The 20,406-nt window shown below is 39.5% G+C and overlaps 1 protein-coding gene across 5 annotated transcripts in view; it reads left to right on the top strand.

Annotated features, from left to right (window-relative positions):
• VTI1A (vesicle transport through interaction with t-SNAREs 1A) overlaps positions 1–20,406 on the top strand; it is a 284,284-nt gene that overhangs the window by 121,124 nt on the left and 142,754 nt on the right. Inside the window, exon 7 of one of the 5 annotated variants that reach the window (XM_063337614.1) lies at positions 17,904–18,028. The exons of the other annotated variants lie outside the window; for them this stretch is intronic. Coding sequence (XP_063193684.1) covers positions 17,904–18,010 — 107 coding nt within the window. The 3' untranslated portion in view covers positions 18,011–18,028. Of the gene's footprint in view, positions 1–17,903; positions 18,029–20,406 lie in introns of those variants that run through there. 5 annotated transcript variants of the gene reach the window in all.

Genomic DNA, 20,406 nt, shown 5'->3' with positions numbered 1-20,406 from the left:
CGTCAGTCATTTGCCAAGTAAACCCATTCTCAAGATACTGTGGGATGGAAATTCTCTTTTCTTGCTACTCCCTCCATATGAAAATGAGAGCACAGTAGCTCACGCCAAAGTACATCCGTACCAAAAAGAAACTTTTTATTGTGCTTCAATGTCTGGTCTGATTTTAGCCCAAGACGAAATTAAAGCAAAATCAAAACCCTCAGAAAATTTCTTAGCATGAAAAACTTCACAATATTTGGAATTCTGTGCTATAGACACAATTTAAATTTGTATTTGTAAATTCTAGCATTGAAAAAAAATATTCTTCAGACTTCAAAAAACATATTCCTTCCATTTTCCCACAACATTTCATAAGCAAAGGCTCCTCTCCATGGGGAATGGTGTGTGTGAGCAGACTGCCATGCCTTGGCCGATCGGCTTCGTCCAGTGCTGCGTAGCCAGGCTGCAGGTAGGTCTCTCAACGCTCCTTTCAGCTGAATGCGCAGCAACATAGTCATTTTATAAGTGAGTAAACAAAGGCGCTGGGAATGTCGATAGCTGGTGTCAGGAGCACGTGTAGGGTATTTGCTTTCAAAAGCTGGGTTTAGTAATGAATAAAATGCTAAAAGAGAAGGCTGGAACGTTTTTCATAAATGAAGGGGGTTTTTGTGTATGTAGATACAAAATTTTTTTATCTAGAAATTTTTAAGTCATTAAACCTAGTATTTTTCATGTTTGGGGGAGAAAGAGCAAACATAACTCAGTTGGGCTTTGCAAATTTTCAAAATCCTTCCAAAAATAGAAGAAAGGAACTTGCCAAACAGAAGAAATTATATAAAATTTATTTACACTGCTTCTTCTCCTTTTAGTCTGGATGATCATCATATTGTTAATTCCTGAAGTGACAGGTGCCAAGTATGTAATAGCAAAAGCTGATGGGGAAAAAAGATAGCAGCCCTCTTTGGGGTGACGTGGTGTACTGGAGAGATGCAGCCCTTGTTCAGCTGTGGTTTCTTAATGGATAATGGTCCTTTGGGCTGGAGATGGGGGTTGAAAGGGAAAGCAGAAGCTTCCTCTTTTGCTTTTGTCGTGATACATTCTCAGTTTGTTATCCAAGATGTGTAAATTGAAAATCGTGTATTTGGAGCCCCAAATATCACTCTGTGTGTTTAAGCATCTCAGTATAGATCAAGAAGTATATGCAGCGTACTAAACTGGGAATTGTGGGGTGGGTGGTTGTTTTGGTCTTGGTAATAGAAAATGCAGGTCATCTTGGGTGGGGAAAGTAGGTATATTTTTATGCGGCGCCCAATACTAACAAGTAAATATTTACCTTGGAGCAGTAATGTCATGTTACCATGCTATTTCATTGTAGGAATAAGTTAGAGGTAAATGTTTGCTTTTTAGTTACTGTCCCTGGAGCTTTTAATATGATACCGTTTAAAATCCTTATTCGTATCTTAAAAAGGCAGTTTTCTCTTTTTACAGAGAAAAGACAACAGACAACAGCAATTCAAGCTTCCCGTAAGGTTCCACTATGGTGCAATAACCCATCCTGGAAGAAAGGCCTCTAATGCTCTCCTTGTTAATGTTTGTTATATCCTTAGCCTTTCTGCCTCAACTACTAGCATGGCTGCCAGCTGGGAGGAATTTTAGTCGTCCTTTTTTGATAGGGACATCAGTTCAATTGGAAGTGGAAGTAGATTTCTGCCTCAAAAGACTTATCACTCAGCAGTGACTTGTGGCCATTATTGCCTTTCTTTGTTTCTGCTATTGTCTTGTAGGGGACTAAGGCAGAATCCTACCATTTATTCTGTAGATCCCAGCCTGCCTTTTTAGTTACCTGGATTATAACGAACGACTGAACCAAGTTCATCTTCAACAAAATTGAATTTGATACCTTTTAGACTTGCTCTACATATAGAAATGAGATGAATTTTGGGTGTGCCAGTCACAGTTAGAAAAGATACTAATATATACTAATACTAGTACTAAAATATACTAATAAGGTATATACCTTATTAGACGTACTTTTTTCCTAACCACAAAAGACAGTGAACGGTCACTCATCTTTGCAGCTATAGCGAGTGATTTGCCATGTCTTTTGACAGAAGTGGAGTTTTATTCTAGGTGACTTAATCATGGACTCTTGGTAGGAGTGAGAATAACGATAGAATATGGTCTATGACCTTGTCCTGTCAGTGCCGATAAACCAGACTATACATTCAGATTTCAAACAAATGAAAGTTTCTGTCAGTAATCCTGGGGGTGATTTCTACAACTTCCTTGACAGGAGTATTGAGACAAGAAAGCTTCTGAAAACTTCTCTTGGAATGATACTAAAAGATAAAGCTATCTGCAGGTGAACAGGTTAGAGTGAGGGTGGGTCCCAGCGTGGCGAGGGCAGCAAATAGTGATCTGCAAAAAGACCACCAATGACAACACCACAAGCAACGGTAGGAGGATGTTACTATATTTTGGCACAAGCATATGGTAACTGGCAGCAAACCATGAGTAGATTTTGTGTGCTGAGCTAGTCAGGAATTGTTATATTTGTGTACAATGTTTATTTGCTAAGCTTTATGGTCAACTTCATTACTCTTCATTTTATTCATTATTATGTCACTGAGCAGCAACTTGTTAAAAGATTAAAAGTTCCAATTGGTTGCTCATGCCTAAGGTATGTAAATGCTTTGCAGCTCCGGCAGTAATTTACTGACATTCTGGCAATTTGCACTTAAGTAGTTTATGCACGCGCATATACGTGTACATAAGCACAGTGTAAATGCGTAATTTTTTTAGAAACCCAGTACAGTGCAATTAGCTCTTAGTATAAAGGACCTGATCCTACAGTCCTGATGCCCACAAAAACCCCTCTTATTTCTTTGGAACTGACCGGTTTAAAGTGTCTGTAGGAGAGCTCCTAAAAGAAGAGCATCGTTTTTTCGAAAGTAAAAACAATCAATGAAGAGGCAAAATCTAATGCTCCTGTAAAATCCAGCACTTAGTACACAGCTTCTTTTGATGCAGACATAATCAAAGTTTTCTCAAAACCAGTTCTTCAAATAGGTTGCATGTGTTTATACACATGTGCACAAATACACATATATACACGCACAATTGTAAGCGTAGGTCTTTGTGCATGCATGCACACATATATATATGTATATTCGAGCACAGAATTTTAAATCAAATTTTACCCTTCTCACATTCAACGCATACTTCTTATTTGCATCTAGCTTTACAAATATTGCTTGTGAATGGCAATAATTTTTTGTTAGAAAATTGTTTTTTGATACCAGGCTGCTGTATCCTCAAATTGAGTACAAATGCTCACATTTTGAAGCTTTATAAGTGGCAGTTCCATGAGCACAAACTTATTAAACTCCGTCTTGAAGACCAGAATCAGGTGTCAAACACTCAGAGTAATTATTCTCTCCTTAGAGAACAAATATTTCCTCAACCAGCCCTGCAAAATCATGCAGTACTACATGAATTGGGATAGTATAAGGCTGTTAAGAGACAGCAGCCTTTTCTTACTATGTTAAATTACGGATTTGGCCATAAAAGCAGATTTTTCAAAACTCATTAAGTGATTTTATACAGTTTGCTTGCAGGCACCAGGTGTTCCTCTCTTTCTTTCAAGTAAAGAAAAAAAAACAAAAAACACTTTGTCATTTAAAACTAGACAGAGGTAATATTTTCCAAGAGTTTTTGGAGATTACAGAAAAACAGATGTATCTTTAAAAAAAATGAAAATTATTTAGTTTCAGTGAAAATTATTTAGTTTCATGACTTCATAGTATTTGAAGTAGAAAGTGAAATGTATTTGTAACACTTACTGTATAATCATGCTCGCTACTGTTTGTCTACAAATATGCGATAGAATCCTGTCAAATATGTCCTGTAGTGGAAGAAGTAGGAGGTGAAATTGAGTAAAGAAAACTGAAGGTGAAGGATACAGATTTTTTATCAAATTCTGCAGACAATAGAAAATCTTTGAAGACTCTCAAAAAACACTTCTGCACAGGTAAAACCTAAATAACACAGGAAAGAACAAAAGTGATGTAGACTTTGTATACCACCAGTTATGGTGTTATTTGAACAGTTTACCCTGGAAGAAATGGGTTCTGAATCATCAAATAGACAAGACTGCTCAACTGATGTGAATCATTAATAAACAGATATTAATTGAATGAAGGTTTCTTTAAACACGTATTTTTGAAAACAAATGAGAGAAAGAGCATTTGTTTTCAGTTGAGTAAGAATCATACTTCAGAAAGAATTTTATTTGAAGAATTAGCTGATTTTCCTTTAATGAGGGCAAATTCTAACAAAATGATAGTAAATAGTCACCTGATTTAAGGTATAGTATGTATGGAAACAGGTGAACAGCTTGGAGAAGTGGTAATGGAGAAATGAAATCATTCACTTCCGAAATCGGTTGGTTCCTGTTACTCAGACTGGTAAACACTGAATTTCATTATTAGTTGATAGAGAATTGTGTCATAATTTTGATATGCTTCCTGGGGAATGGATACCCCCAGACTACAGGAACAATCAGCAGCTTGTTAGCCATTCCTGTGAGTAAGGGAGGGAAGGTGGGGAAATTTGCAAAGAATCGTGGTAAGAATCTACGTTTATCTCAAAAATCCTAAGGAAATATGAGGAGGGAAAATGTTACTGCTCGATATTTACTAATTCTTACACTGAATACCCAAGTGAAAATGTTTTGCCACCTTTTACTAGTACAAAATCTCTTACACGCAGTAGAAGCAATTTGCTTAAAACCATGATAACCTAATGACATGTGATAATTTAGCTTTAGAAGGATGAGTAATACCTTTTTATTTCACCACCCATTTTTTTTCCCCCAAATTTATTGGACAATCTATGTCACTTTTCTCTCCAGTGCTGGTTTACCCAAAGTGGCATTCTCTCTAGAGGCACTTCTGGGAAGTGCCGCTGTGTTGTCATCAGGTTGCATCAGAGGAAGAACTTCTGCCATTGTTTCAGCTTTCTGGAGTGTCTCTTGAATACACACATTTTCAGTGAGCAAATGACTTTGCTCTGCGGACCAAAGCTGTCCTAAGCTCCTTGTGTATGTTTCTCAGAGCGTGATACTTCTTTATGATCTATTGTATTTGCCAAGGTTAGGTTAACTTTTTCCTAGATCAGCTGATAAACCTAAAAATAACTAGTTTTTATTTATCAAATAAATGCAGCGGTTTGTGGGTTTTGAATGAGGAAGTTGTTTGCTTTTTTTTTTTCCTTTTTTTAATCTTAAGATTAGTAGTTCAGATGGTGGGGGGTTTTCCCTCTGCTCTGCATAATAATGGGTTTGAAGAGGAGGTATAAACTGCAAGACCGAAAGTAGTAGCAAGGGGAGACAACGTCACAACATCCTTTTTCAGTTGTCAGAGTGTCTTCTTTTGGTCTACAGAGGCAGAAAAGATGGTCAGTCTCTGCAGGACATAAATCCTTTCTCTCTGATAAACTCAGAGACCATTCCACATAAGCTAATAGTGACTGGCAGGGGATAAGCTGTTCCAGGTTAGATGAGAACCAAGCGTTTTCTTTTTACTGGCATGTAAAATAACTATTGAAATCCTGAAGTCAGTTGTGAAAATGCCAGGGATTTTTTTGAAACCAGGATAAAGCCCTTGGGGATTTGTGGCAAGAAATGATTCTGCATTGGTCAGTGAAATACCCTGAAAAGTCTCAACGGTCTTCTGCATATGTATTTTCCATTTGTCTATGAGAACATTTCAGAAAAAGCTAAACCAGAAATATCTCTGCCATTTATTACAATGCACAATAACATAAAGGAATGTGAAAGCACCAGAGACTTCTGTGAACTGAGGGTCCAACCAAGCTGTTACTTGTGATTTGAAGTTTGTAATCAGGTAGATTTCTAAGATGGTCTCTTTTATCCTAATTCTGTTTTCTTATATTTAATTCTTTATGCCTAAGAACTGCAGGACAGAATTTCGCTCATTTTTGGGTACTGATACAATTATTCAGCTGCAATTACAGGCAGTGGGCTAGATTCAGGAAAAGAGGAAGCATTTGAAGTTTTTAGGGAATCACTTATTTTAAGTAAACCTTTCAGAAATGCACAACATTTTGCTTTAAAAGGAGCTATAGCAGAGTATTAAAATGCATCAGATAAATTGGTGGTACTTCCATGTCATCGCTTTCTGTTGTTAGTAGCTACAAAAAAGCCTGTACTTCTTTCCTCTTGTTCCGTTCTTCTTTCTCTGCCATGTCTTTCCATCTTACACACATTCATATACGCACTTTTTCTTTCTCGCACAGAGATGTACTGGCTTTTAGTTTTCCAACTTTAAATTGATTAGAACACATTAATTTTTAAACAAGTGTCACATATCCTTAACCAAGCACTAAAAGGTTGAGAAGGCTTCATGGTGTAAAGCCTGATCCAAAACTCAGTGAGAAGAATTTTAAAAATGTGGGCTGCCCTTCATTAGCCCTCATGATATCTCTTGACAGGCGATGTGTGCGTACGGTGCCATGCCAGGCCAGGGCAAGCCCAGCTGCCATGCACCATTTACCCTCTGTCAGCAGCTTCACTCAGAGCCCGGGCAATACTGTACACACGAGTCTGTCATGCGTCAGCATCAATTAGGCTCAGTTTGCTGCGCTTGGGAAAAGCAACAGCCCTACTATTAACCATTTTTCTTCTTTCCTTCCCCCCACCCCCCACCCCATCCCCATTTGACTCTCCAAGCAAACTGTTTGACTTGGCAGAAGGGTTTTCATTGCAGTTCTTGCAAATAGTCATGGCAGTTTGTTTTAAAATAACTCACTGATTCAGATGAATTGATTTCACTGCAAGAAATTGGATTTATTGGTACTATTGTTTAAATGGGGAAGATAGATACAGCCTGTGCTCTTACAACCATTCTAATTTTCCCTTTCTGTTGTTACAAAGAAGTGTCGATGTCTGCCTGTCTGTACGCATATAGAGAGAGACTTACATATATACCCACGCACACGCATGCACAGATTTATAATAGTAAACTTTAAACTTATTGTAAGGCCAGGGGACTAAAATATTTCATTAAAACTGTATCTTCTGACCTTCCTGTGTTCTATACTCAACATGTTTTCAATTTTTCAATTGTAGATATGCCTTTGCGTCGTTGTTTTTCTGGGTATTGTTGTTTGAAGGGCAGGGCTAAAATTTCCCCAACTTCATGAGAAACCAACATGTGTGGTCATGCCTAAATTTGACTCGCTATTTTGTGGCTTTTCACCGCTATTATGGAGGGGGTGGGGAGCAAGACGACCACCCATGGTGTGTTCTTGTCAAGCGGTGGCGGTGAGCAAATGGGTTCGCTGATGAGTGTTCAGAGAACAACCTCTTCTGGCAGAGTTTTCAAGCACTCCCCTCCGTCCCCCCCTCCCCAAATTACAGCTTCTTCCTCTGTATAAGTATAGAACACCCATGACTATTTATATAATAAAAGAGCTACTGTGTACTTTAACGGACAGTTAAAGACATTTTCACAGGTCTGTATCCACATGGGATTTATAGAGACTTATAGGCCTGGTCAGTTTGTAAAATCGTGATAGCCCAAGAGACTGTTGTCAGATGTTGGTAACAAGACAGTGTTTGAAAGGAATCAAAACAATATAAATCCTGTGAGATCTGTGGCAGCAGGATGGGTTCTAATGGAGAGGAAGACAGGGTCGACCACCACACAAGAGAACAAGGAGAAGAAAGTGTTTTTTCTCTTTCAAGCTTGCAGCACCAGCAGGGGTAAGCAGGTTTCTAAAAAGAATCTCATCAGCGGATCAATCCAGTGTAACAGATGGAGTGCACAGATATTGTCTATCAGATTTCCATCGCATGTGGCAAACAAATACATTGTTGCAACTGTTAGCAGCCAAACTTTTCCTTTTTTTAACATCATAATTACCAAGAGTTGAAAAGAGCTGTGGGTTAATGATTTCCTAACAATAACTATAGGAGATTTGGTGGATAGTAACTTCCCCAAGGAATACATTAGCAGGAGATACAAAGTCACTGAGCATCTTGAATGGAAGGGTTGGGATCCGCAGAAATAACTGCTTATAGCGGTGCATTTTGAAAAGTGGAAATTTTCCTAGGAGAGAGAGACTGGACTGGATCTTCATCTGCTGTAATTGGCAGGTTTACACTGCGGAGAGTGGAGACAAACTAGTCCATACCAGCTCGAAGTTTTGGGCTTTGTTGCCTTTATAAAAACATTTGCAAGAGAAAAGATTTGGAAGGGCTGAGAATGATTTGGTGTGCACAGTTACAGTCATAAGAGGCAAGGTGTGAGGCTATGAATTAATTTCCTAGTGTTATTAATATTGCCATTATTAAATAGATGTTAACATTTTCTTGGTCTTGGTGCAAATTTCAAAGTCTGGATGCAAATATCATAGAATAGTTTGGGTTGGAAGGAATGTTTTAATGATTGTCTAGTCCAACCTCCAAACACGTAACGGGTCTCTGAGCATCTTGTGCATTGTTTCATTAATCTTGGAACAAAGAGAATGAAAGTGAAGTGATAGCTCTGGAGATGGGCTAATGACCACATGGCACTCTCTGTGTTGCTGTGAATGCCATAGGTTTAGAAGTGGTGGGTATTATGGGTTGAATGGGTGAGCTTTTAACAGAGAACATGTAACAATTAATTTTTGTAAATAACAATTGTTGGTCCTACTAAATACATAGTTAAGAACTAAAGGACCATGGTTTAGTTGCCATTTAGTTACAGAAAGTATCTCAGACATATGGCCAGATCACTTTAAAAGTTTCTCTCAGCTCAAACAAAGCAAGTGGGTAATAGGGTGGGTTAGTTCTGTGAACTAACTGGAAAAGGATCAGCCAGATTTGAAGACACAACTCAGTTGCCCAGACGTATGAATCTGTGGCCATTTGAGATGACATAGGGCATCTCCCATCCTTCTGCTTCTCCAAAGGAACACAGGTCTCCCATAGATCCTTTATCCATAAGGCCAAACCCACGAGGATGTACTGAATAATATTGTCCCTCACATGACTATAGGCACCAGGGCAAATGGATCAAACCCTGGATCTTGTCAAAATCAATGTCTTGGAATAAGGTTGCCCAGAAAGATTGTAGTGTCTCCATCCATGGAGATATTCAAAACCCAGGTGGACATGGTCCTGGGAAACCTGCTGTAGGTGACGCTGCTTGAGCAGGACTAGATGATCTCAAGAGGTCCCTTCTAGCTTCCTTCAACCACGATTCTGTGAAGATCAAAGGTGAGTATAATGACAAAGCAATGCAAAATGTAGGTTCAATTCTTTGTCTTTCAGGTTTGCGAAAACAGGAATTCCCAGATTCTAAAAAGTTTAACAGTCAGCAAAATGGGTTATATTCTCAGGAAGTGTGGCATTTTGAAGTGTTAGTTTTTCCTTCCAGCAAGTTTTTTACCAGTTCTCTTAGTTTTCTTTTTTAAACCTTTTGCAACATAACAAATGTAAAATGTGGATTGACTCCATGCTTAAGACGCATGGCTCAGGTGTGTTTTAAGTTCTAGGTTTGCCATGAAGTTTCTCAGAACCATGCATGAGAGTTCTCAATCTTTCTGCGCCTCAGTTTCTCAACTTAGCAAGGAAGCTGTTTAAGGCAGGGACTAACTTTTTATCCATTGTGTAAAGCATAATTAACCTCATGAGACCAAATGGCTACAATTCCATGTCACTGATGAGGTTCGAGAGGGATTCTGCTCCAAAGAAACCAAATGTCCAAGTGAAGACATATCAGCTCTATGTTGACATTAAATATTTCTGGCTAATAGTGTAATTCACAACATTTCTGATCTTAAAGGTTTAGCCACAAGAAAGGAGGATTTTGCAGAAGTGAAAAGTGAAAATGTTTGCATACTATGTAAAACAACTGTATATTATCATGAATTTTTCTTTGCATTTTTCAGTGTGTATGACATTATTCAGTATTTTTTAACATGTGCTCTAAGTGTGCTGCATTTGGCCAGTGTTTGAGCCGTCTCAAATAAAAATTGCTTTCTGAATTGGCTCCTATTCAAAGCCCCCCGTCCTAGTGCAATTTTTCATTTTAGTCTCCTTGCTGATTCCAAGAATTCTAAAAGAAAAGGCCAAAATAGCATTTACACCCTTGCTTCCTCCAAAATACCTCTTCTCCTTCTGGGCCTACTTTCTTTGCACAGTAACCCTATAATTCTAGCTCTGCAGGAGCTCTGGTGCCTTTATAGTATCATAACCAGCCTTTACATGTCTGCCTAGCTACTGAATAACCTCACTTCTGGGAAGAAATAACTACACCCCTTCCATGCCTCTCTTTATATGCTTATTAATTGAGCCCTGCCTTCCTTTTCTCTCCCAAAAGAACGGAAATTAGCAAATGCTCTCTGTACGCCTCTTGCCTCATGAAGACAACTGGTGATTTGCCCTATTTCCTCCCAAGTCCTGAAGACCCCTTCCCCTAAATCTCTACAGTATGAGAGAGAGATGGAGGCAGGTACATACTCCCCTAGTACTCCACAACCCTTGCTGTTAGCGTCATGCTGCAGCCCTCAAAGTAGAAATGTACAGAGAGCATCTTGCACCCAAAAGTGCAAGATCTAATCACCAAGGTCAATAAAGATCTCTTGGTTTGGATATAGTATGGGGTCTTTGACTTGCCCTTGAATGCTGCTGATTCAGGCCCTAACGTGCCCATCAACCTGTTAAGTGTGATGTGAGGACAGCTTTGGTTTATATCAATACTAACAAAGAACTGTATCTAAGGCACAGGCAAACTCAACAGGCAACGAACACAAAGGAAGGCTGAGCAGGTCCTTCTTGAATAAAGCATTCTTGAATATTACTGACAGGTTTTCAGAGAGTTGTGATTGTTCAGAAACGACCTTTATGGAAACAAGAGGATCAATGATGAGTGACTTCAGTTAGGATTCTCGTCCATCTACCTGACAGAGCAAAAATTCCTTGCTAGAGGCAGCACGTTTGGAGGGCTTAGGTGAGCTTGATAAACTGGGCATCTAGATGACAACATCATTAGGGACATAAATAAAAGAGTTTAAGAAAAGCCAAAGTAATTATAAGAGAAGACATAAATTACCCAGTCAGGTGTTGGCTGGAATTCACTAAAGGAAGTAAGGCTGACTGTGGTATTTTATGGATTACAAGTATATACGTAAATATGTGTTATGTTATGAGTAAAAGGAGAGCAAGTAGACTTAGCATGAATGGGTTGTTTGCATCAATTTAAATGGATTTTGGACATATTCATGTAAATATTTATTCTCAAATGCCATAGAAGAAACGAGGATACAAATTTAGCAAATAAACTTCTTTCTGCAGAAGCTAACGTGATTATGGAAGTGACCTAGACTGACGTTGACGGAAATAGCGTTAGTATTTTCAGGTAGAGTGTGCTGTTTCTGAAGTAAATTTTGGACACTGTATCATAGCCAGACATCTACCTCCTGCACCTGCTTGCCTCAAATCAGATATTTAGTTACCTAGTAATAGTGCATCTAATTATTCTCAAGGAAAAAAAAAATACATATATGAAACAAAAGGCCACTTTGAGACTTAGTAAAGGTTTGGCTTAATGAGTAACCAAGGTACCATTTTGTATGTACTTTATTCTGAAATACCATTGAATAGTAATATTAGGCTCCCTTTGTTCTCATAATCTTTGGTTTGAAATACAAATGGAATTTAAGATATTAGGTCAGTGGGTTTATTGGAGAAAGTAAAGCTTAAAGGAAATTGTTCAGCAGTATTCTAGTAATACGTTAGTGTTATAGATAAAAAGCACGTGTACCTTTCCAAACCCGTTTTTGGGTCTGAAGCAAAGCACGGCTCAGCTGGAATTTAAGAGTGAGGCTATATTAGGAAGCGTATGCCCCCAGTGGAATAGCTTTTTAACAATTGACATCTTTGCAAACCTTAACCAGTTTACTTCCAGTTCAGTTGTATAAAGTAGGAAATTCATAGTTTTACAATCAGCCAAACTGAGATTTAGAAAGCCTGAGAAAATTATTCAAGATCTCAGAAAAGCCGGAGTCAGCCTTGGAGTTCTGTAGCTCCTGGTCTTGAGTATTTAAAACAGGCGTTTTATTTTTATAGCCTACAAGTTATTACAAGTGAAAAAATATACAGTAGTAAGGCCAGGTCTGTACAAGCATCTTTACTTGTGTAATAACTGTAAACAGTAGGTTGTATTTGTGTGATGGGAATAGAAATCCCATGATAAATGAAGCTGTAAATAGCCTGAAATCTCACTGGAAGTGGTTAGGTGGAAAATTAATAACAATTAAAATTTGACAAAGCACAAGTGGCAAATGAATTGCATTCTTCCTTCCTCAAGGAAGTAGTAGAAGAAATATGAACACCTGATGTAGAAATGTTTGCCAGGTCGTTGAGTTCAAGAGAAGGATCAGGAGACCAGAATTATGTAAAAATTAAGCTTGAATACATTGTTATATGTATTTTAATGACCTCCAGATAGCTTAAGGCTGTATTCAAAAGTGGAACAACCATATAAATGAAACTGGGGGCTGTTTGCTATAATATCTGTAGACAAGACGGAAAAGTGGACACAATTTATCTCTAGTTCAGAACAACTCGTAAAAGGGAGCGTGGTCCAGTGCAGGGCACGGAGCCAGGAGGATCCCGGGCTCCAATCTGTTCCGAGCCACCGACGCCATCTGACCCGGGCAGGTCACTTGACTTCCTTGTGCCTCTGTCAATCCAGCTGGAAAATTGGGTAACAAAAGCAGGACCTTGCTGAAAAACAGATGCTCCATCTGAGTTGAGCTGTCCTGGATAAACAAATTGCAACACATTGACAGATACCACAGTAAAACAAAGATGGGTCTACAGAGTCAGTAAAGACGAACGAGCGATGTAGGAAAGATCCAGATGACAGTCCTGAGTGCTTGAAGAAAGCGATTTCTCTCCAAGTTCACAGGTTAAATAAGGACCTCACAGGGTGGACACAAAACTCTCTTACGTCGGAAATTAGAACATCAGGAAGACAATGGTGTCTGGAGTAAGTGCTGCATAAGATCTGATTTTAAATTGTCCAAGGTGTGAAAAAATAGTGGTCATTTATTTCTTATGGTGAAAATTTAAGTGCTTGAAGGCGCTCTAGACATGAGCATCCTGTGATTCATAACCAGATATCTGGGTGGAATCATCAGGGACCGCACATAATTGGCTGGTCTTGCTTTAGTGGTATATTTTAGAGCTTTAAGGGGATTCCATTTGAAATCATATGGCCTTTAATTTATGTTCTTTTTTTAATTTCCATGAATTTACATCTCAGTCTTGGATCCCAAGTCCTTTAGAAACATGTCTTACAGAAGCCAACTGCATAGGTTTTGAAATTAAACTAAATCCACAGGTTCAAATTTGGTTGGAGATAGAGCACTGTGTTAGAAAAAAAGACAATAGAGCACATATTCCAGATCCCTGAATTGCAAGAGTGTGACTTAGGGTGCCTTTTTAAAAATGTTTGGCAGTGTGTTGTACAAGTGGGATGTATTTATTTCACTATTTAAAATTACTTTTCCAAAGTGTAAAAATGTAAGTACATTAATTTGATATGAAAAATTATATTGGTATTTTTAAGGAAAAAAAAATATCTGGGTGTAGTCTAATAAACAGGCCTTTGGAAATAGGATTCAGAAAATTGAAGCTAATTTCTTGGCTCTGCTAATAGTTGTTGAGTGCTTTGGCATACCATTTTGTGTCTTTTTCCTCCATTTCCCTATCTGGAAATTGGAAATAAGGATTTTACCTTCTGTGCAGTGCTGCTGATGAAGAATGTCAGGTAAGAATTAGGGTCAAAGTAAAGCATGTGTTGCTCATGTTTCATTGCAATGAACTAGGAAGCAGCTTTATGTTATTATTTCATTGTGTTATTTATATTATTGTTCCACTGACTGATGTGGATGTGACAGAAGGAAAAGAGCAGCTACATTGGTGCTCATCAACAGGAGAAGGAAGGACGTTGACTACCACAGCAGCACACTTGACATTTCTGGCAAAGCCAAACATTAAATGCAGTTCTGAAGGTCCTGAGACACTAGTTCAGCATGTGTTTTACCACATTTTAAGACTTAAGTAAGCGTTCCAAAACCGCTGTTCCATAGTAGCTTGGCATGTATTTAAAATAGTTGTTCTTTGGCCCTTCTGATACTCAGGGTGAGGCAAGGTTAGCTTGAAGAATCCAAGATGCTTAGAAAGGTCTTGAGCAGGATGAAGTGCTGGGTTCATCTTAGGCATCGAGCCTTAGGGTGGCAGCTAATTTTGGAGGCAGAAATATTGAAAATCCACACTAATATTTAGGAGGAAAAATATTTCGAAGAACTTGAATCTTTTTTTGGGGACATGTGTGCCAGAACCAAATGTCCAGCAAGTCATTAGTTTCCTGTCCTCATACTTAGTCTTGGCAAGGAAACTTTTTGTTGGAAGATGTGTTATTATGGCAGCAATGGAATTGCTTTGAGAACCATCCAAAAACAATCTCAAGGGCTGTACAGAAAATTGCTAACTTCTCTGGACACAATAAAACTGGTATTTTCTAATTCTATAACCATGTTAAGACTTACCTGTCCTGTGGGCTGCTGTGTGTCATGCTGCTGTGTGGACCCTTTTGTTCTGGTCTCCCCAGGAAGTGTGTGTGTTTCCCGAAAATACGCTGCGCTGTCAGACAGGCCATGGGAGCTAAAAGGGAGTGAAAAGTCATAGGCAATAACTGAACTGTGTTCTTAGATTTTAATATATTTGTACGGTTTTTTTCCACCTTCAGAATTAAGTCTGTTCTCGTTTGTTATCCTATGAATACACCAAGTTGTTAATTTGTTGTACACATGATTAAGAATCTAAATACAAACAGGCAAAATGAGAAGGTGTTTTTGTAGTTACAAGGCAGAGACATATTTAGTCTCAAAGAGCTGTATTCAGTTGGCACCTCCGCCATAGGCATCCCAAGTAATCCTAGGGAAATCACTCTGTCTCTGAGTCTTGCTTTTTCTTTGTGAGGACTAGGATAACAGATGATTTCTCCAAGAGATATCTGCCATCTCTCCTTTGGTTTTCAGCTGTCAAGGTCTGGAGTAGACTTTATCCAAGTGTATTTTGTAATACCTAGGACAGTATTGCTCCCATCTTGTTTAAGCCTACCTTCTAAATCTTGTAATAGTTCCATTAGCGGAAAACGTCCTCTACTGGGAGAAATGCTGCCTAAAGCGTGAGGCAAATACTGCCTTTGCCAGTGCACCTGGCAGTAACAATAGACTGTGAACTACAAAGGATGACATACTGCAATTAATTTGTGAATGAGCTATTCAAGATACTAAGTGATTGGGGATGGATTTGATATCTTTGTATCTTTTAGCATCAACAGGGATTGGTTTAGAATTGGACTTAGAACAATGAAAGAGGCAGCAACGGGGCTGTTCTGTTGGCAAAACTTATTCTAATTTGCAGTCATTTATGTCCCATCCTTCTCAAACCATCCACAGGGACTCCTCTGCTGAATGCTCCAGGCTTATTAGTATGTCACAAGGTACCGTGCCCAGAGTGGCTGTCCATAAGCAGTCACAGCAGAGGTGGGCAGTGTGCCACACGGACGTGGCAGTACAGTCATAGGCGAGTGGTCTGTCTGCGCTGAGATATCAAATGAATTACAACAACCAGAGTTTTCAGCTTCGTTCATAAATATCAGTTCTTGCATAACTAATTGTGAGCTGTGAGGAGCTGGCCTTTCTCCTTCTTTCAGTCTGATAAATTGCCATAAGGTAAAATAAAATAGATTACTAACCAGGCATTGCTCTTCTAGGATGTCACGGGAATGTAATGCAGTTGCAAATGGGGAGGGCAGGTGGTCCAGACAACTGCAAATGGAAAGGTGTCAGCAAGACAGTCTTCTATTAAGAAGTGATGCAATTATGAAATGGTTTGAGGACCCCTGTATTAACCCATAAAACAACAGACACTCTCAGAGGGAATTGCCTTCTCACTGACTTTTGCCTGCTGAGCTGTATTTCCCCCCCTCCGTAGAAGCATCTTTCTCTATGTTTCTGTCTGTGACAGTGAGCTTTGCCATCTGCTATCAGAAAAATAGTAGAAAGACTGAAATGGGATGAAGTTAAAAAAAAAAAAGAAAAGGGTTGCTGTAATTTCAAGGCACAGTACTGATGGGTAGAGACTGAAACTGGCAGTAGTCAAACAAATCGGGGATGAGGACTTCTGGGCCAGTCTGAGAATATCAACTTGTGCTGAAATGTTTTTTCTCAGGTGTGGGCTTAGGGAGAGAAAGCTGGGCTAAGTCCTGCGTTAGCATCACCTTGACTGGTCCAGCTGCTGTGTGCTGTAAGGGAGAGCTGCTGAGCTGCTGCCTGGCTCTTCCATAAGGACTTTGTTTTCCAGGGCAGCGTTTGGGGCTGCTGTAAGCATCAACCTTGTGCTTGCCAGCGCAGAGCAGACAAAGCAAATACTGCTGAACTGATCGAGGCAGCACCGGCCTCATGGATGGGGAACCATTTGGGGTTGATAAAGTTTCATCAGAAAGATTTCATTCCTGGCTCTGGCACAGCGCTCGCGAGAGGCTTTTAGCTGGTGAAACCCTGTGTCCCTGTTTCTCATCCAGCTGAAGAAGACGGTGATGCTTGTCTTCCCATGGGGAGGGTGTCGAGGCCTTTGGCGGAGCGTCATCCTGCAAGGCGTGGGTGTGAAGCTGCGCGTGTGCTGATACGTGAAGCTGGCTGCTCGGCCCTGAGCCAGCCGTGCACATAGAGTCCCTTTGGGGACAGCGGGACTTCAAGACATGCTGGAGTTTAATGCTTTGTAAATGCAGGTCTTTGTGACTAACAGTACTTATGTGATAGGACGATTAAGATCATGATCTCTGATATTTCTGAGAATGCTTTATCTTTCCTATTAAAAAAAAAAAATCTGGCTTCTGTGGCTCTTCACTTACCACGATGTTATTTTACTGAAGTTTTTTTGTATTTATAGTAAAGGCATGGCCTTAGGTTTTTATAGGTCTTCTAGAAAGAAGAATGGGAAAGGGGAAGAAGCAATCTAATTCAAACACTGTATCTGTTTGGGGGCTGAAAAGCAATGGTTGCCTTGCATAATAAGGAAAACTCACTCAAAAATACGAAGTTAATGATATTACTAGAAGCGGGTTAAAAAGTTGGTTACGGAAGCTGAGCTTTATAAATAAGAGTGAATTCTAAGCTGAGGTCTCTAAAATGCCAATTACAGTCATTTGAGTACATGGGGGCATGCTGAGCTTTTGCTGGGGAGTTAATGAGCAATTTCATAACATGCTATATATCACTTTAAGAAGACATGATAAATTGCCACTAATGGTATTGTGTGTATAAATGGGAGCTGGTTTTGCTCTGCGTTTAGTTCTAGTGATTGGGTGGTACACCTGGAAAGACTTGTATTTTAATGGGGCCTTTTTAGCACTTTTGCACCTCGTATGTTCTGGATTATATATGATTGATGGCTTTGAATGTATGGGAAGGAAAGATATGTAGATCTTAATGCTTTTAAACCATTTGTTTTCCAGTCTCTGTAAAAGGCCTCTCTGTTTTCCGAGTAATGGTTTATACTTCTCAAGTAAACAGAAGTACAGTTCTGGGACTTTGCCTTTTAACACTATAAATCCAGTGGTTTTTTATAGGGGGGTCGTTCAGTTTACAGTGCTCTTAAGAAAAGATAGCTACTTTCATGCTAGTCATTAAAGACAAATAAGTAGGTGGTTTGGTAAAAGGATCATTCAATGCACGGATTGGATAAATAAAATGGAATCAGAGTTTGCTTTGCTTCCATTCTGGGCATTCTCTTGGTTCCCATTTCATATGGTGAGTAAAATCTCTTTCTTCCCCAGGTCACACCGATTTCTTCACAGCCACAACCTTTCTGACTTCCCCCGTCTCCTGCTGGACCCTGTCGGTGCTTGCTTTGCCCAAAGGGGTTGCTGTCGAGCAGCGTTAAAGCATTGTCCTCTCCCCCTCTAACCTGGGGAGAGACAGACCCAAACTGGAAATCAAACCCAGGCTTCCCCTGTGGAAATGTAGGCGTACTCTCGGGTTATTTCCCAGTGATACCCTGGCTCAGTGTTGAGCTGTTCCTTGTTTTTAAGCTTCCACGCGTGCTTAAAGCCCAGCGGATCTCCTGCATGTTTCTTGCGTGTGCAAAATCTGCTTCTTCTGGAAGGAAAACTCTTAACGCTGGCTAGAGCCGTGAGGAGCGCCGAGACGTTTGAGGCAGGCTTCTCCTGCAGCTCTTTCCATGTGCCTCAGTCCCGTGGCCTTTTGCCCTTCAAATCCTTGGGCAGATTTGGAGCTGATGTTCGCGGAAGAAATACAAACTATCTTCTACTGCAGGGTGGTTTAATACTGCAGGGTTGAAAGGCAACTGCATTAACCCCTGCAGCCCCATTTTTTACTATATTGCTAATTGCCACTTGTTCCCTGTACTTTGTCACTTGTACCTGAATTTTTCAACTTGTGTCATTTTCAGACTGTTGTTGATTATCTGTAAAGTGGTGCCTCCTCTTGACTGGATTGCTGGCCTCTATTTCTAAAATGAAACAGAGAAACCAGGATATCATAGAGCATTTCTTACCTGTGCCGTTATTTGTTACCCTAGGACTGAAAGTGCACAGATGAGATGTAAAGATCCACAGGCTAGCCTTCACCATCTTCAGTATTTCACTTATCCATCTTTCAGGAGCTAGACTGATATTCTTTAGAAAAATAAAGCATAGCTTACTCTATATTTCTCAGTTTTCATGTCCCTGTGTCTTCCATTGTCAGGTTGAAAGTTCAACTGGGGAAAGAGATGAGATGACTTTACAATGGGTTTACTTTCTAAATGCTTGCTTGTTAAAATTAAGTCTCTGAATAATTACACTAAGGTACTTTGCCCCTCCTTCCTACACCTCCTTATATTTAGTTTCCGTTCTTTGCAGGTATTTCATAAAACCCAGGGCAAGTTGAGGCTCCTGTGTGTTAGGTTCGGTGGGCCAGGGCCAGGTCGGTGTCCAGCTAATGCCCTCAGGATTTACGTGCCCATGCAGCTTCGTGACCTGTTCGCACTGCACAAGTCCACTGCAAGAGTCAGTCCCTGTTCCCAATACTTAGCAATGTCACCAGGCAAGAGAGAGAAATCACGACCCCCGTGTTGTGAAGGACACAATTACATGACTTCTCAGACATGTGTCGGAGTGGGGAACCAAACCCAGTTCTCCGAATGCAGAAACAGTGCTGTAAGGACACAACCAGCATTCTGGTGTCAGAGGGAAGCTGGTTTTTCTGCCAACTTGTGAAATTATTAGTTGAAAAAATATTTTAAGCTAGCCTAAGTGTATACAGTGTGTATTAGTTTGAAAGCCAGGTTACTAAACCACTAGAGTGACGTGAGTAGAAATGAGTATGTGCAGAGGTGTGTTCCACCAATTCTTGCTTTCTTCTCGGGTACTAATATTTAAATGGGATGCTACTACTTGCTGGGGTTTAACTGCAAAATGTAGAGCCCAACTTATCTTTCTACTCTAATACAAAACAATTAAATGCTAGGAGAAATGCAAAAGGAGAAATGCAAAACATAAACAATTCTTTTAGCTTGATAGCTTATATTTAATAAAACAAATCATTATTGATAGTGCTTTGGACATAAAAGGCAAATTTGCTACTTTTTATTTTAAAGTTGAAATATTGCTGTTGTGTAAGACAGCCCAGCTAGGGTTTGTCTGGTATATCTTTTTTCATATTTCTTAGTATGCTGATGCAATGGAGGAATATTTTTCTGTGAATTAAATGATATCAGTATCATCCCAACTTAAAGGTAGTCATGACTAGTAGAATGCACAGGTACCCAGCTGCGGTTTTGCTTTCATGTATATATATGTGTTTGTTCCCTGAAACTCCTAGCACAAGGAATCTGTGTTTGTACTAATTGTTATCTTTATATTGCATTGTTTCATATCTTTGTAATGCTTGAGGGTATGTTAGCATCACTTGTACAGGGTCGTGTCTTGAAATCTTGGGAGCCTAAATACTTTGGATCTGGACAGAAGGAAAGAAAGAAAGAAACCGAGGTTTGTTTCGTCGTATGCCGTGGTTGTACTTCCAGCTTCCTTATTCAGACAGACAGTAGTGATCGGGTTCTGTTTGTAATACAGGTGGAGATCATTGAAAAAAAAAAACACTGTTACACTGCAAACTTGTTTAAAAAAGAAGTCTGCAGAGTACTCTTAACTGAGCAAAAAATGTTCCCCACCCCTCTTGGTGTGCAAAAAGATTCCCTTTCATGGAAAGCAATAGAAACTTGAAGAAGCAAATAGTGGGAATGCTTTTGAAATAGTAGTTATTGTCTCTTGGGCTGTT

This window comes from Chroicocephalus ridibundus, chromosome 6 (genome assembly GCF_963924245.1).
Source record: "Chroicocephalus ridibundus chromosome 6, bChrRid1.1, whole genome shotgun sequence".
In the NCBI taxonomy this organism is placed as follows: domain Eukaryota; kingdom Metazoa; phylum Chordata; class Aves; order Charadriiformes; family Laridae; genus Chroicocephalus; species Chroicocephalus ridibundus.
This window is presented reverse-complemented; position numbering and strand designations above follow the sequence as displayed.